This window comes from Diceros bicornis, chromosome 32 (genome assembly GCF_020826845.1).
Source record: "Diceros bicornis minor isolate mBicDic1 chromosome 32, mDicBic1.mat.cur, whole genome shotgun sequence".
Classification (NCBI taxonomy): domain Eukaryota; kingdom Metazoa; phylum Chordata; class Mammalia; order Perissodactyla; family Rhinocerotidae; genus Diceros; species Diceros bicornis.
The window spans coordinates 11,314,756-11,331,006 of NC_080771.1; the positions used below are offsets into that span (position 1 = coordinate 11,314,756).

Consider the following 16,251-nt stretch of genomic DNA (forward strand, 5'->3'; position numbering starts at 1 on the left):
GGGGCGCTGCTCTGCACCCTCCAGTGTGGCCATGAGCTCCACAGGACTGAGAGCCCTGCTCTGAGGCCTCCTCCTCCCGCTGTTGTCACAATTGTACAAACCCGTCCCCTCCACGGCTGCTCTGTCAGTCCCGAGCTCCACGGTCAGTGACCTGTCCGTGCTGCCCCAGGCCACGGTGACTGCCAGCGTCAGAGTGCTCGTGAAGACCACCACCAGCCGAGCGGGGCTGGTGTTGGACGCAGCCGTCAGACACGGCGAGGAGCAGCCCTGGGAGGCCCTGGGGCCCTGTGTCCAGGGTGGAATAGGGCCACCACCCCCGGGGCCCGAACTCTGCTTTGCTCACCTCTAGAACTCATCACAGGCCTGGCACATAGCAGTCTGTCCATGATCATTTGTTGATGAATGAATGCCCTGTCCACCACACGCCTCTTTGGAGGCCACGAAATGAAGGAGGAGCAGATTTTGGACCCTAGCCCTCCCCTCTTGGCCTCCGTCTGTCCCCAGTCCTGGCACAAGGCTGGGATGAAAGGCACCACACACCTCCCCAGCCCAGCCACAGATGAGGGGATGCCCTCCCAGCTCAAGGGAGCTGGAGTCTATGGGGTCCAGTTCCCCTAGGGAGACCTCATCCCTCTCCCTGTGCCCCCCAACCAGGGCTCTGCTCAGCCAAACCACTGGTCCAGGGGGGCAGTGGGGAGCTCTCTCTGGGTTGTTTCTAGCAGAAAGGGGGGCCCATTGACTTGGCCTCAGAGCTGTTTTCTCTGGATGGAAGCTAGAACACAGGCAGGGTTCCCCACTACATCTCCTCACAGCCCCAACAGGGGCCTCCAGCCACCCTCTGGCTCTGGGCCAGGCTCTGGCTACCTGGCCAGGCTGACTGGGGGGTAGGCCTGCCGAGCATGGGGCTCTCTCAGCCCCAGGTCAGGAGACCCCGACTCTGCCCCCACAGTGAGTCCAGGTCTGGCTAGGGACAGCTCCAGCGCCCACGCGCACTCAGACCAAGCAACCCTCCCAGAGACGCACACGGGGACCCGGTAACATGTCACTTACTGGTCTGCACGTCACACGTCACAGGGCAGTCAAGCTCCTGCATGGGGAGAAAGGGGGAAGAATTGCCATGGCCTCCTGCCCGCCTCCCTGCTTCAACCACCCCTTCCGGCACCGCAGGAGCACGAGGGTTGTCCTCACTCCTACCAGGACGCCTGCAGAGATCCTGCTGCAGCAGGCTCCCCTCTTCCCTGCTCCTCTCCTGCCTTAGAAGCCGCCCTCTGCTCCCCTCGCTCTCCGCCCGGGATCACTGCTCGGTCCCACCTCAGCTCCTCTGCTCAGGCTGAGTCCCTGCCTGGAGTGCCCTCTCTTCCTTCTCTGTGCGTGAAAACCCTCCTCCTACCCTTCCTTGGAGGGTTGTCTCAGAGCTTCGTCTGCAGGAAGGCCTCTCCCCACCAGCACCACACCTTCCCCTGCCCTACCCCTGTGTCCTCAAGGGCCCTCCTCTCTGAAGGATCTTCTTGCCACCAGCCTCTCCCTTCCCTCTTCTCGGAAAACGCCAGAGCTGCGCTTCTTCTGTCACCCACAGAGGCCCATGAACACGGAGCCTGAGGGCTCAGCCTGCAGGGAAGGGGCCCTGAAGCTTCCTATCCATCTCCTACTGCAGCCAGGACCGGGATCCAGGCCTCCCGCCTCCCGGTTCCAGGTGCTTCTATGAAGAGGTCCAACTGTCCCCAAGAGAGAAGGGCCAGGTGCCAGGTTCTTGGATAGGGAGAATAAGAGGCGACAAAGTCCCCACTCCCCTGACCCACCCATGTTGGAACCCTAGGTTGTTGGAAATACACACAGGGCCCGCTGGCTTCCTGTGAGCCCGACTCCTTCCTAGAACATTTCAGGCCTCTATTGTCTCTGGGCCTTTGCACATGCTGATCCTCTGCCTGAAGGGCCCTTCCTATACCACCGCCTTCACATTCACCTACCCTCTTCCTACCCCTCCTTCAGGTCTCAGCTTGCAGGCCGCCTCCATTGGGAAGCCTTCCTTGACACTCCTGGGAGGCTCTTCCTCTGCACCCCACATCCTCTCTTCTTCCCCCCGTGGAAGTACCTCCCCACCGACTGTGAGCTCCGGAGGGCGGGGCCAGGCGAGCGCTTCTCAGCCCTGTGGCCTCAGTGACCGGAGAGTGTGAGTGTGGAATGAGTGTGAGCCGTGCAGACAGGCAGGCTGGAGGCTGGGATCCCGACGCAAGCTGCCTTCGTCCTTCTGTGCCCCCACCCCAGGGACACAGGCCGACCATCCCACCCTTGCCTGAGCTCCCAAGACCCCTCCCACCACCAGCCAGGGCCCCACTTCCCGAGCCCAGCACCAACCTGCTCCCCAGCCTTTGCATGGAGCACTGGCTGAGGCAGCGCCTTCTCCAGCCTGTGCAGGAGCCACAGCACCAACCTGCAGGCGAGAGAGAGCGGCTGTGTCCAGGTGGGAGGGCTCATGGGGAAACTGAGACCAGAGTCAGATCCCTCCCGAGGCAGACAGCAAGCCCGCCAGAAGGCAGACTAGAACCTGGGTCTCGAGCCTCAAAGACCATTGTCCCCCATCCCTGGCTTCCCTAGGCAAGCCTCTGGCTACTGCTCGGACCCCAGCAGGCCCCAGAGGTGCATTCCAGGCCCCTCCCACACTGCCAGGATGGGAGCATTTGGCAATACCCACTATGATGTTAAATGCATGTATCTTCGGCCCAGCAACTCCATTTCCTCAGATTTATCCTACAGATTTACTGCATATGAGTGAAATGATGCCTGTCAAGGCTATTGATCACAGCAAAAGAGTGGAAACAAGCTTAAATGTCCACCACATAGTTAAATAGAAGCTGGTACATCCATAGAATGGAGTACTACGCAGCTGTTGAAAATGAAGCCGACCTACGGGTATAATAAAACCACCTCTAAGATACATCATTAGGTGGAAAAGCAAGATGCAGAACAGTGTGTATGGTTTGCTGTCGTCAGGTACGTGTTTAAAGAAGAAACATGCTCACAAGCTCGTCCGTGCGTGAAACGGTGAGGAAGGACCAGAAGCACTGATGCGGTTGCCCTGGGACAGGGCCCTGGAAACCCCTTGGAATTTTCTCCCAGGTGTGTGTGCTAGTTTTATAACTAAAAAAACTGGTTTGGTGAAGATTGGGTGTTGGGCTGGGGCAAGGACTGATCCTGCTCCCCATGGGAGGTGGGGCATTTGGGGGCTCACCTGGCAGAGTCCCCGGGGGGCGACAGGGAGGAGGCCTGGAGGCCGGGCTGGGGCTCTGGAGTCGGCTCCTCCTCGGGCTGCGGGGGGCCAGGAGTGGGCAGGGAGGGGCTCTCCAGGGCCTGCAGCCTGGGCTCCGTTTCCAAGGGTGGTCCTGGGGGCTCTAAGCAGCAGGGAAAGCAGGAGGCTAAAGATGACGTGGCAGGGCTCCACACGACCCCTCAAGGGCACGGGGACCGGGATTCGAGGCGCCAACATAGCTGAGTGGGGAGCCCCTTGGGACCACCCAACTACCCCAACTACTTGTCCAAGACCTCACAAGTCTGTCCCAGGCCACTGGCTTCCTAGGCTGGACTGGGGAGGGAGGTCCAGGGTCCCCCGCAACAGCTCACTGCCGGGAAGCCTTGAACCCCTCCCTAGTCTGGGTGAGGGCTAAGGTCCTCCTCCAGCATCCCCCAGGCCCCAGTTGTACCCCAGCCCAGCCTGTGATCATCCCAGGCAGCCCATTCCCAGGTCCCGTCCTTGTACCTGGGCCCAAGGCGGCATCCGCAGGCTCATCTCTCCAGCCCTGGATCATAAACAGGGAGTGGGGTCAGGGAGCAAAGTGAGCCTGTGCACCCCTACCCCGGCCAGCCGGGCCCTGGCCCATCCTTCTCCCGAACCCCTCTGCCCCTCTTGCAGTCACTCCTCCCCCATCACGGACCCTCCGGGGAGGAGAGCACCCCCTCCGCGGGTCCCGGGGGGTGGGGATAGCCTGCTGGTGTAGGCAGGCTTTTCCTGGGGCCCAAGAAACCCTCCCAGGTGGTCAGCTGCCTGCTCCCCCTTTTCCTCAACTTACCTCGGAGGTTTTCGGGGGCTGAGGCAGTACTCTGTCCAGATTCTGCTGGAACCACCTGAGCAGCCAGGGCCTGGGCCTGCAGGGGGGCTGGTGGTCAGCCGAGTGGCCTGAAGGAGTGGGCCAGCCACACTGTCCTGACTGCCTGCTGGGGTCCCGGGCCTCCACCAGCCCTTGCTCACCCTCGGCTCCCCTTCTGCGCAGTGGGGGCCTTGTGCTGGGTCCTCTCAAAGGGCCCCAGGTGGCGGGGGAAACTTCCACCAACCTCAAGTTCTGACCCAGGGCTGGAGCAGGCTCCTGGAAGAACAGGCCCAGCCTTGGCTTCCTGGGCAGCAGGTGAGGAGCGGGGGCTGCCTGGGGACCTGAATGCAGCAGCAGGGGCATTCCGCTGTGACTGGGACAGAGAGGTCTGTCTTCATGGGTAAGTGACCTGTGCAGGGCCCCACACTTAGAAGGGCCCCTTTTCTAATTTAATGCTCTGTTGTCACAGTGTTAAATTCTTAATAGTTTTTTTAAAGGAGTCCTGCATCTTCATTTTGCGCTGGGCCCCGCAAATTACGCAGCTGTTCGGGGGCAAACATTGGGTCCCAGATCCACATGGCCTCCAGGCAGCCCTTCTGTCTTCAGGGAAGCTCCATGCTCCCCGGGGAAACTACCCCCCTGGGTATGGCCCCAAAGAAAGCTGGCATGTCCTCTGGGTGCCTTCTTCCTAAATCACTTTACTGGTCCCAAAGTCAGCAGAGTGGCCCTGGGGACCCATGACCTGGACAGCCTCGAGGGGAGCGAGCTGGAGCAATGAATGAATGAATGGAGTGTGTGATTGTATAAATTCATCAATTCATCCATTTGTTCCTCCCTTCTGCGCTGAGTCCCCTCCCTGTGGCAGGCACTGTGCTGGGCGCCAGGGGTCCAGCAGTGACCAAGACAAAGTCCCTGTGCTCAAGGACCCGACAGTCTAATGAGTGAATGAAGGAAGGAAGGAATGATTGAGCAAATGGAGATGAATGCGAGACTCTGGATTTCTGGCAGGGATTGCAAACTGGAGGCTTCAGGCTTCTATTGGGGGCCCACAATGTTTTTGAAAACTTTTCAATTAGTTAGCAACATCTAAAAATTAAGGGTTTTACATAAAAGCCTACATTTCTAGCTTCTCTTGAAAAACTGGAAGATCTGGCCACAGGGGCCCGCACGCCTGCAGGGCAGAGGCATTTGGAGCCGAGCAAGGCCCCTCCCTGGAGAAAGACAGGGGCTCCCCCGTTTGTCACAGAGTCCCCCCAGCCTGCCACCCATGATGACAAGGCAGCTCTGAGAAGTCCGAAGCTGATGCCAACTGTGAGGCCAACCTGGGCACCCCGAGGTCCCCCACAGTGGCCCTGGGCCTGCTCCAGGCTCCACACGGTGCCCACTCACATGATGCCCACCTGTGAGGATCTCATCCTGCCTCCTCCCCGTCCTCAGAAGGCGTCCCCCACCTGGGGATCTCCCAATAATTAGCACAGCAAACTGTGGGCAGCACAGGGCCCATCATCCCCATCTTGTGGATGAGAAAAGTGAGGTCCGGGAGAGACAAGAGGCAAATTCAAGGTCACACACCAAGGTGGTGGTAGACTCTGCTCCTGAACCCAAGACCCTGGGCTCTGGGCATGCTGCTCCCCCACCACACACACTACAGATGAGGTTCAGGGGCTCCCAAACCAGTGCTCAGGACGGGCACTCACCCCGTGTCCTGGGCCCTGGGGGCTTCATTGGGTCCATCTGCAGAAGAAAGGAAGGTGGTGAGCAGCAAGAGGCCAGTCCAGAGCCCCCCCACCCCGGCCAGCCCGACTCAAGCCCAGGTTCAGACCCGGGGCCGGTCAGATGAGAAGCCCTGGCCCCGGGGACTCTCCCCAGGGCAGGGCCCATCCCAACAGCTCCTCGTTCCCACTGCTGTAAAGCCATCCTGCTTCCCCGCCTTACCTGAGCCCCCAGCGCTGCAGTGCCCAAGGATCTGTGCTCCCGCCTGCCAGGACAGACAGACAGATGTGGGCAGAGAGCCTGGGTGCACTGGCCCCCCACCCGCCCCTTTCACATCCGACCCACCTCAGCTCCCAGCCCAGCAGTACCTGAGCCGGGCCCTCCACGCCAGCAGCAGTGTTCTGGGCTGGCCCGCCACTGTTGACTGGCTGCGGGACCACCTTCTCCACGCCCTTCCTGAGCCAGGTCAGCACCCTGCCACTGGGACTGCGAGGGACAGAGACACCGGCTGCCCTCACCTCCCCAGCCCCTCCCTGGTCAGAGTGGCAGTCCACTACCTCCTAAAGAACTAGGTTTGAATCCTAAACCTCTGTCTCCCCACTGTGAGACTTCAGACATCCCCCCTGGGCCTCTCTGGAAAATGGGGGATGCCAACCCTTGGTGAGGCCAGGCACGTCCGGTGCCAACCCGAGCCCACCCCCATCAGATGCTCAGTTCAGCAGCCAAGTTCTCTCTGTCATCCTGCCTCCCCCTTAGCTGGGCTCCGGGGGTTCCTGTCCTGCACTTGGCACATGTCTTGTGCTCCAGAAAGGTTGAGGGTTTCCTGTGGGGTGTCTCCTTGTGACTGAGGCTGGTCAGCCTAACTATGAGTCACAGACTCACTGCCTGACGCCAGCCCCCCGCAGACATGCTCGCTTAGACACGCACCAATGGCCCAAAATGTTTGCGCTAACTGAGAGGTTTCATGTAAAAGTCTGGATTTCTGGCTTTGTGGGAAAATTAGAAGCTCTGGCCACACTGGACCTGCATTTCACCCGAGCACTGAGAAACCACTGGCCCCCACCCTCCGTTTCTCTTGGTCACATTGTCCCTTTGGCCCAGGAGACCCCCAACCTCTGCCCGAGGCTCCCTTCAGCCAATTCCCAAGATGCTCTGGGCCTTGGCCTGGGAATGCCCACGGACCTGGGAGCAGTGCCCGTCCCCACAGCGGCTTCCTAGCTTGGGGAGGAGTTTGGTCCTGAGGAGAGGGGAGGGTGGTGTGGTACCTGTTCACTTCGGGAACCACAGCAACCTGGCCCTGGAGGGACGTGGGCAGAGCAGGGGCAGCCTCCTGGGTTTCTGGAAAAGATCCCTCATACCTTAGATCTGGAGCCTCAAAGAGTCCCCTTTCTACCCTGCTGCGGAGATTAAGTTGGTGGCAGGGGAGAGGGGAGGACCCCAAGGGGGTCAGAAGGCCAGGGTTCCAGCTCAGCTCAGCTAAAAAGTCCCCAGGAGCCCACTCTGAGCTTCTCTGAGCCTCAGTTTCTTCACCTACGAAGTGGGCCTGCCAGCCTTTCCCCTCGCCTATGGGGAGAAAGCAGCCCCTCCCCAGCTCCTGGCCCTGCCGGCTAGGCTTCCAGCACTCACCCTGAGGGCTAGGGTCTGCCACAGCCACTTCCTGCCCCTTGGATGGCTCCTCAGGTGCCTGGAGGGTTCAAACAGGACCATGTAAGCCCTCAGTGAGACCAGCCTGGTTCAGGCAGGGTCAGCCCCTGACCCACCCACAAGGGACCCCTCCACCCCCCACCAGGACCAAACAACTCTATTCTCACAATCGTCTCTGTAAATCCTCCCAGCCCCAGGGGCCCTCATGCAGGGCTGGGCTCTCCTACCCCTCCCAAAAGGTGGCCCCCAGGCCTATCACATCCCCCACCTCACTGGCCTGAGACTAGAATGTTAGAGAGAGTTATGAAGCCTTGGAGAAAGCTCAGGGGAAGAGCGAGGCGAGAGGAGCCCACCCCTCACCCAGCGCCCAGCACAGCTCTCCCTCTCCCGCTGGCCCAAACTTCCCATTCCCCTCTGGCAGCTGCACAGCATTCAGCCTCCGCCACCTGCCTCTCATCTACCTCTGCAGATGCACCTACTGCTGCTGCGTGCACATATGTGCATGTACAGACAAACATGCACATGCACACAGACACACGAGCACGTGTAGGCTCTCACATGTACAGACACATACATACATGACCGCACATGTATACACACAACGACACACAGACACTCGTGTATACACACCTGCATACATGCGCAGACACAAAATAAGTGCATCTGCCCACAGATACATGTGTACTTGCAAGACACAAATCACATATGCATATAGATTTGTGTGTATGTATAGGGCACATGCAAACATGTGCATATACACATGTGCGTGCATGCAGATGCACACACATGCAAATGCCTGCACGTGTACAGATACACAAACATGTGCATATGCATGCACATACATTTGCAGACATACACAGACACGGATATTATATATACACACACATATGTGCTCAGTCACATAAACACAGGCATATACACAGTACACATGCATACTTGCACTGACACACAAGCATGTACTCGTGAACACATCATTTCATATGTGCATCAACACAATCAAACACACACATAGATGAACACACTGCACAGACACACAAATGTGCATGTATTCATGCACAAACACATAAAGTTCCGCATCTGAACACATATACGAGATCCATGCACAGATGCGCAAAATATGTGTATATATAAACATGCAGACACATACAACTATGTCCATACACACATACATGCACAGATATACAAACATGGGCATATGTGCACAAACACATGAATACAATCACAGGCTCAGAAACATGTGCACATACACACATTTATACACACCAGCACACCCACATGCACACAGAACTACAGATACACTAATGCATGTGCACATACACACAACATATATGTGTATACACGTGCATACCCACACATGTCAACACCCATGTGTGTTTGTGTACACTTGACTTGCTGTCACACGTGTGTGCATAGACATACCACTACAGACACAAGGCACACATGTATATGTACATACACATGTGTGCACGTGAAAACACACATGCACACAAATGCTTGTCTGGGCAGCTCACTGTTTCCTAAACACACTCTGCACCACCCAGAAACAGCCAGGAATGCCCCACCTCTTCATCTCCTCCAGTTACAACTCAGCCCAGCCCACTGTGCCTAGGAAACACTCCCCCACCAGCTCCCAATCTCCAAAGTTAAGATGATTCTCTTCCTCCTCTGAGCACCCACAGTTCTCAGTCTTATTTGGCCCTCTCAGAGGGGTTGAACTGAGGCCACCATTGGAGCTCACCGCATCTCCTCATCACCTCTGTCTCCTGGTAGAAGGAGACCTGCCTGAGACTCGTCTGCTGATCCCCAGGGGCAATGCCTTATTCATCATTATGCTCCCAGCACTGTGCACAGGCCTGGCATCACTTAAAGCTAAATCAAATCTGTTGAATCGAACTTTTTAATTAGTTGTCATCAAGCTCCTGAATGAATAAGATGCAGAGCTGGCAAGTTTTGATGTGCTCAAAGGAAAGTTCCAGAGCAATGCCACTCAAAGTGTGGCCCATGAGCCAGCATCAGGCCTATAATGAATAAGCAGTTTGCCCCAGAATGTATATCGACACACTGCTTCCTTCATCGAGAAAGTCTTACTACAAAACAAATACCCACCAAAGTAAGCAGTATGCTTGGTTACATTGTAGATTCACATTCTGGGAAGTTCCTAATCTCATCCTGGGCTGGTGACAAACAGTTCAGTGACTGGCTACTTTGAGTAGCTCTGTTCTGGACTCTACAGGTTGGCATACAACGGCCAGTGGGCCAAATGCAGCCTGCTGCTTGCTTTTGTAAATAAAGTTTTACTGGAACACAACCATCCCCTTTCATTTATGTATTGTCTATGGCTATTTTCATATCACAGTGACAGAGTTGAGTAATTAACAGAGACGGCACGACTCACAAAGCCTGAAATATTTACTATCCAGCCTTTTACAGAACCAAGTGATATCCGCGTTTTCTTCTGGCTCCAAATTTCTCCGTTGTGGAAGGTCCATCGGGGGCAGCTGACCCAAGCTGGGACTTCCCTGAGCAGCAAGACTAGGATGCCCTTCTTCACCCTTGCCTCTTACCAGAGACTCGTCCCCTAGCTCAGCCTCCTCAGGGGCCGTTTCAGGCTCCGGCTCTGGTTCTAGCCCCGTCTCTAGCTCCAGCTCTGACTGTGGGTCTCCCCCCTCCTCCTGCTCCATCTTGGTCTTCTGAGGGGTCGCTGGGGGCTGAGGCAGCACCTTCTGGATCCAGCCCAACATCCTGGCACCTGTAAGGGGCAGAATCCCCAGAGTGCTCACAGTTGCTCCCACCATTTGGGGGCCACTTTTGTGGGTTACATATTTCCTTTTTCTCTCATCATCTTTAAAAATATTTTTGCAATTATACCTCCAGTTATGCCTTATAGAAATACTCAAGCCCAGGAACATATGCATATAAAGAGGTTGGTCACAGCGGTGTTATAGCAAAAGATGAAAAACAGCCAAACAGACATCAATAGGAGACTGGTTATTGCAAAGTACCTAAATGTTCATTTGTAAGAGGGGCACATATTAAATAAACTACAAGACACCCGATAATGGAATATTATGGAACCATTAAAAAAAAGTAGATCTATTTGAATTAACATGGAAAGATGTACTTGCTCTAGACTCCACTCACAAGCAAATCAGTTAAACTTTCCATGCCTCAGTTTGCTTTTCTGTTAAATGGGGATATTAATAGTACCTACCTCAGGGGGGGGATGGTGAGGAAAAAATAAACTGATAAGAACAGTGACTGGCACACCCTGAGAGCTTAATAAATGTTGGCTGTGACTATTATTTGGTGTCAAGCAAAAATGCTTGTTGTGGAATATCATGTTCAGCATAACCCCATTATACATTTTTAAAAATACATCATAAGTAACATATGAATGGAAAATCTGTTTTGTTTAGTATAAGATAAAATTAACCTATTTTCATGATTAAAAAATTTTAAGGGGCCGGCCCGGTGGCGCAAGCGGGTAAGTGCACGCACTCCGCTGCAGCGGCCCGGGGTTCTCCAGTTCGGATCCTGGGAGCACACCAACGCACTGCTTGGCTAGCCATGCTGTGGCGGCGTCCCATATAAAGTGGAGGACAATGGGCATGGATGTTAGCCCAGTGCCAGTCTTCCTCAGCAAAAAAAGAGGAGGATTGGCAGATGCTAGCACAGGGCTGATCTCCTCACAAAAAAAAAATTTTTTTTAAGATAAAATGACAGTTAAACCCCTTTTTCGTGGTTTACTGTGATATTTCAGCCCTACCATATATGGGTTCAGTTTCTGGCATCATTTATCTTCTGTGAATGGGGAGCCCCTGACCTTGTGATCAAATCCCTGTGGGATGGCCTGGCCCAGCAGGCACACACAGGTCAGTGTATGCAAACTCCCAGCCCTAAAGGGGCCCGTCTGATGCAATGCCCAACACACTGTGTCCCCCACCCACTCCCCAGCCGCAGGCAGCTAAGGCATTGGTAGAGTGCTTCTCCATCCCTCCTCTGCCAGGGACCCCGGCCCCAGGCTGAAAAGGGCAGGCCCAGGGCCCAAGATCCCTGCCCCCATGCCCAGCTCCCCGCAGCCCCTGGCCGTGCTGCCTGCCCTTCTACTCACAGCTCTGACTCTGTCCCCACCTTGGCCTCAGCAGCCCAACTCCTCCTATGACAGGCTGTGTGGGGGACAGGGATCTGGGTGCGGAGTCAGATCCCTGGCTCAGCCTCCAAAAAGGTGAACTTGGGCCAGAGATGACCCCTCTGGTCTTCCATTTCCCTGTTGGGTGGGGGGTATAGACACAGCCATTACCAAGGTCGGTAGAGCCCAAGGGCACACGTTTAGGATGGCAGATTCTGCCGACCCCGGCCAGCCACAGGCAGCCCCGTCTGCCCCCTCTGAGCTAAGTACTCCGCACCCATGATCACACTCGTCCTCATTCTCACCACCAGTAAAACAAGTTTGCATCACCACATTGCAGCTGAGGAAATGGAGGCACAGAGAGGTCAATAGACTTGCCCAAAGTGACACAGCCAGCAAGTGGCCAAGCCGAGTCTGCACTCAGGTCTGTCTGACTCCACAAGTCCCACATCTACCCCCCGTGGTGCTAATGTTTGCCCAGGGTTGGCTTCTTCTGCAGGCCAGTCCTACAAACCCTTTCCCAGCCGGCAGCCACTCTGGCTTGTGTTTCTGAACCTTCTGGAAATGACTAGGAAAGCCTTCCCCGCTCTCAAATTTTCTTCTTCTCCCAGATCCAGCCGTTTCCTCCTAGATGGAGACATTTACAGGTCCCTCCCATCTTTTTGCCATGTTCCTGCTGACTCCACATTGAGGGAGGCTCAGGCGGGAAGGGGGATCTGAGGGGGGCAGGCCAGGGCAACTATGGGGCTTGGACCACCAGCCTTTTCAGAATCTTCTGGGAGACTGGTGAACATACAGATTCCTAGGCCCCTCAAAACCCCTAGAGGGCCCTGGAATCTGCATTTCACAAGCTGCCCTGAAGATTCTGATACACAATAAGATTTGAGCCCGCAGGGGGAGAGGGAAGCCTCAGGTTTCCCAGCCTTGCCCAGTTCTCCATGTCTAAATGCCTTGCTAGAAGGAGAGCATGGGGATCCCATCAGGGTCCCAACAAGCCGCCACCTCACCCTGAGTTACCTGCTTGGATGCTGACCACCAGCCAGGAATTGCCTTCTCCCTGCCACTCGCAGCTGGCCTCTCAGACGCAGAGGATTAATCGGCGGCAGCTGGGACGTGTGCAGAGGATTAGCAGGTGCAGAACGGGTGGGGAGGTGGCGGTGGAAGAGAGGAGGTTGATGCTCAGGGAGCCAGCAGCAACCTCCAGGGGCCAGCAGGGATCTGGGCCCCAGGGAAGGAGCCCCACGTGGCCCATGTTTGGGGCACCATGGGTCGCTTAGGGACCTGCCCAGCTACCAGGGGTCCAGCTCCCCACGGAGTGGCTGCTGGGAGAATAACAGCTTGGAGTCCCCACGTGGTTCTGGGAGACTCCTCGAGGTGGCAGGGCCTCGTCAGCTCTCGGGCAGAGTGGCAGGAGGCACACCCCCGCTCTCCAGCCCCAGTGCCGGGACTCAAACAGAATCTCTCTAGCCCAGAGTCTTCAGCAGCTTGGGCGGGGTCTCAGCAGCCTTGAACTCTGCCAGAACAGCCCTGGTCCCAGGGCTGGGCTTTTAGGAAGGATCCAAAGACTGACAGATGACTAACTGTGTGTGAGCCGGCCCCCTGAACTGAGGTCAGACTCTGGAGGGGAGACAGAGATCTCAGGGAAGAGGGCATGAGGGACAAAGGCCCAGTGAAGAGGGGCTCAGTGAGGTGACTGGACTTGGGTAGGGGTGGGGTAGTGGACTGCTCAGCAAAGGGGCAGGGACTTGACCTAATCGTCTACAACATTTCCCGAGCTCTTCCTCTGTGCCCAGCAGTGTGCCAGCTTGAGCACACTGAGCGAGCCAGGCATAGGAGCTGCCCTCATGGAGCTTACATGCCACTGGAGGAGGCAGAAATAAAAAAGATTAACGATGAATAAAGAACTATTGCAAACTACGCTGAGCGCCATGAGAGAAACAAAGAGGGCAGAGACGTGTGAGCGGTGGTGGGGAGAAAGGGGTAGGCCGGCCTCTATGAAGAGGTCAATACTGGAGCTAAGACTTGAAGAGCAAGATCTGAGTGACCAGTGGTCCAGGCAGAGGACGCTGCCAGGGTAAAGGTCCTGAGGGTGGAAGGAGTTTGATGCCTCTGAGGAACAGAGAGGGGGCTGGACCTGAGACCTGACAGAGCAGGGGCTTAGTGAGTGTGGGGGAGAGTGGCGGAGATGAGGTCACGAGGTGGGAGGAGCCAGATCAGTAGGCCTGTAGGTCGTGGGAAGGAGTTTGTGTTTTAGTTGACGGACCGTGGAAGCCCGGGATGGCTTTGAACAGGAGGCAGACACGATCTGCGCGGCTGCTGTGTAGTGGGCAGCTGTGGAGGCAGGAAACAGGTCAGGAGGCTGCAAACGGACAAACCAATTTGTGGTTGATGACCCCTGGGCTCTCCTTCCTGTGCCAGACCTCTGATATCAAATCCCCCAAGGCAACTGGTGTGGGAGAATGTTCCTACTGCCAGCAGGGCCCAGCACCAATGGCAGAGCTCAGTGAACAGTGAGCTCTTCCGCAGCGGTGGCCTGTGTCCTCTGTGGTATTCCCCCCTTGCCTCTGGCTTGACGGAGGCCAGTGCAGAGACAACGGGGCTGGCTTCCACTAGGCGGGTGGCAGTAGACAGAGAGAGAAAGGGGAGGGAAAGGAAAAGGGAGGTGTTGAGGGTGCTCAGCTTGGGCAACTGGGTGGCAGGTGGTGCCATTTACCGAAAAGGGGAAGCCCGGGGTTGGGGGTGGGTGAGAGGAAGAGCTTTGTGGGGGAAATCATGGACTCTACTTTGTTAAGATGCCTGAGAGACATCCAAGTGGAAATGTGCAGTAGGTGCAGGGTGTATGTGTGTGTGTGTGTCTGGAGCCTGGGGAGAGGTGGACTGGAAACATTTTGGAGGCATCAGCTCAGCTTGTAGATGATGCTTAAAGCCACAAGACTGATTGAAATCACCTGGGAAATCTAACCTACTTAAAGAGAGGAGGACCAAAGATGGCGCCTGGAACCCTCTGGCACATTCCGAGGTTGGGAAAAGGAGGAGGAGCTAGTGAAGGAGACTGAGAGAGCCGCTAGGGAGAGAGGAGGAGAATGAAGAAGAGGGTGCTGCTCCCCGAGACGAATGAGTGTGTTAGGGGAGGAGTGGGTGGGACCACTGTGTGAGCTGGGCTTGACCTGTGCCCCTGGCTTGTGCAACCTGGAGGCAGTGGGTCCCCTGGGGAGTGGGCTAAGTCAGATGGGCCGGGGTGAAGAGTAATGGGCTCTGGGGTCAGGAAAACGAACAAACCTCAGCCACACACCAGTTTGGATGACTCTCGTGTGCACATGTATGGAGAGAAAGACCCCAATGATCCATGTATACAAAGTTCAAAAAGGGCAAAATTAGCCTGCCTTGTCTGTGGTTGCAAACACAGGTAGGAAAGCTACGAAGAAAACAGTGGTTATACTGTGGGGTAGGAGGGTGGTTCCTCTGGCAGGGGGTTGGGATTTGGGACTGGGAAGGGGTATGTGGAGCCTTTTAGGGGCTGGCAGGGGCCTATTTCTTGCTTTATTTAGCTGGCATCAAATTTTTAAAACAACTTTATTGAAGTATAATTTATATGGCGTAAAATTCACCCATTTTAAGTGTGAAATGATTTTTAGTAAATTGACTGAGCTATGTAACCAGCAGCATCTTAGTTTTCGAACATTTCCATCACCCCAACAAGAGCCTTCACTAGAGTCCCTCCCCACTCCCGCCCCCAGCCGCAGGCAACCACTCATCTGCTTTCTGTCTCTAAAGAGTTGCCTTTTCTGGACATTTTATAAAAATGGATCATATACTATGTGAGGGGTTTTTGTGTCTGATTTCTTTCATTTAGCATAATGTTTTTGAGGATCATCCACATTGTAGCATGGATCGGTACTTCATTTCTTTTTAATTCCCGAGTCTTCCATGGCATAGATATACCACAGTCTGTTTATTTATCCACTAGTCAATGGACACTGGGGTTTTTTCCACTTTTAGGCTATTATAAATAATGCTGCCATGAACATTTGCATGCTAGTCTTCATGTGGACATATACTTTCATTTCTCTTGGGAAGATTCCCAGGAGTGGAAATGCTGGGTCATATGGTAAATTTATGTTTCACATTTTAAGAAACTGCTAAACTCTTTGGCAAAGTAGAACCCCGTGTCTTATCTGAGTAGTAGTCACTTGGGGTCTCACTTTGTACGTTATTAGTTACTATTATATATTTATGCACTTTATACTTTATAGCTTTAAAAGAGTTTAAAAATGAATTGGGGGTGGGGTGGTGAATGGAGTCAACTCTGGGCACGTTTTCTGTGAGAGGTGGGACGTGTGGATGCTGCTCTGGGGGCTGGAGGGAGCACTGGAGGAGAAGCAACCAGAGAGCCAAATCCTACATGAATCACATAAGGGTCCCAGGACCCATCAGGCGCAGCACCTGGGCAGGTATATGCAAAGCACATGCTAAGATACGCAAATAAGTTAACCTCTCCCCAGGGTTTCCTCACCTCTGAGGTCCATCTCCAATGGTTGTGTCCAGGGTGGTGGGCAGGCCCCAGACTTTGGGGTGCTGAGCTTAGACACTCATGACCTCACCTTTCTGGGAAGGAGGGAGGGAGGGAGGCTGCAGGCTGCAGGGGGCTGGGGTGGACTGTCACCTGTTAATCCCTGTCCTGCT

At 55.2% G+C, this 16,251-nt stretch overlaps 1 protein-coding gene across 1 annotated transcript in view; it reads right to left on the bottom strand.

Annotated features, from left to right (window-relative positions):
- Window positions 1-10,180, bottom strand: part of CNGB1 (cyclic nucleotide gated channel subunit beta 1) — a 68,933-nt gene extending 58,753 nt beyond the window's left edge. Inside the window, exons 1-11 of the mRNA XM_058527708.1 lie at window positions 10,004-10,180; window positions 7,422-7,479; window positions 7,061-7,133; window positions 6,164-6,281; window positions 6,018-6,060; window positions 5,780-5,816; window positions 4,065-4,140; window positions 3,755-3,794; window positions 3,230-3,389; window positions 2,356-2,431; window positions 1,051-1,282 (exon numbers count right to left, since the gene is read on the bottom strand). Of these exons, the coding sequence (XP_058383691.1) occupies window positions 1,051-1,282; window positions 2,356-2,431; window positions 3,230-3,389; window positions 3,755-3,794; window positions 4,065-4,140; window positions 5,780-5,816; window positions 6,018-6,060; window positions 6,164-6,281; window positions 7,061-7,133; window positions 7,422-7,479; window positions 10,004-10,180 (1,090 nt within the window). The remainder of the gene's footprint in view (window positions 1-1,050; window positions 1,283-2,355; window positions 2,432-3,229; window positions 3,390-3,754; window positions 3,795-4,064; window positions 4,141-5,779; window positions 5,817-6,017; window positions 6,061-6,163; window positions 6,282-7,060; window positions 7,134-7,421; window positions 7,480-10,003) is intronic.
- Between the last annotated feature and the right edge of the window lie 6,071 nt (window positions 10,181-16,251).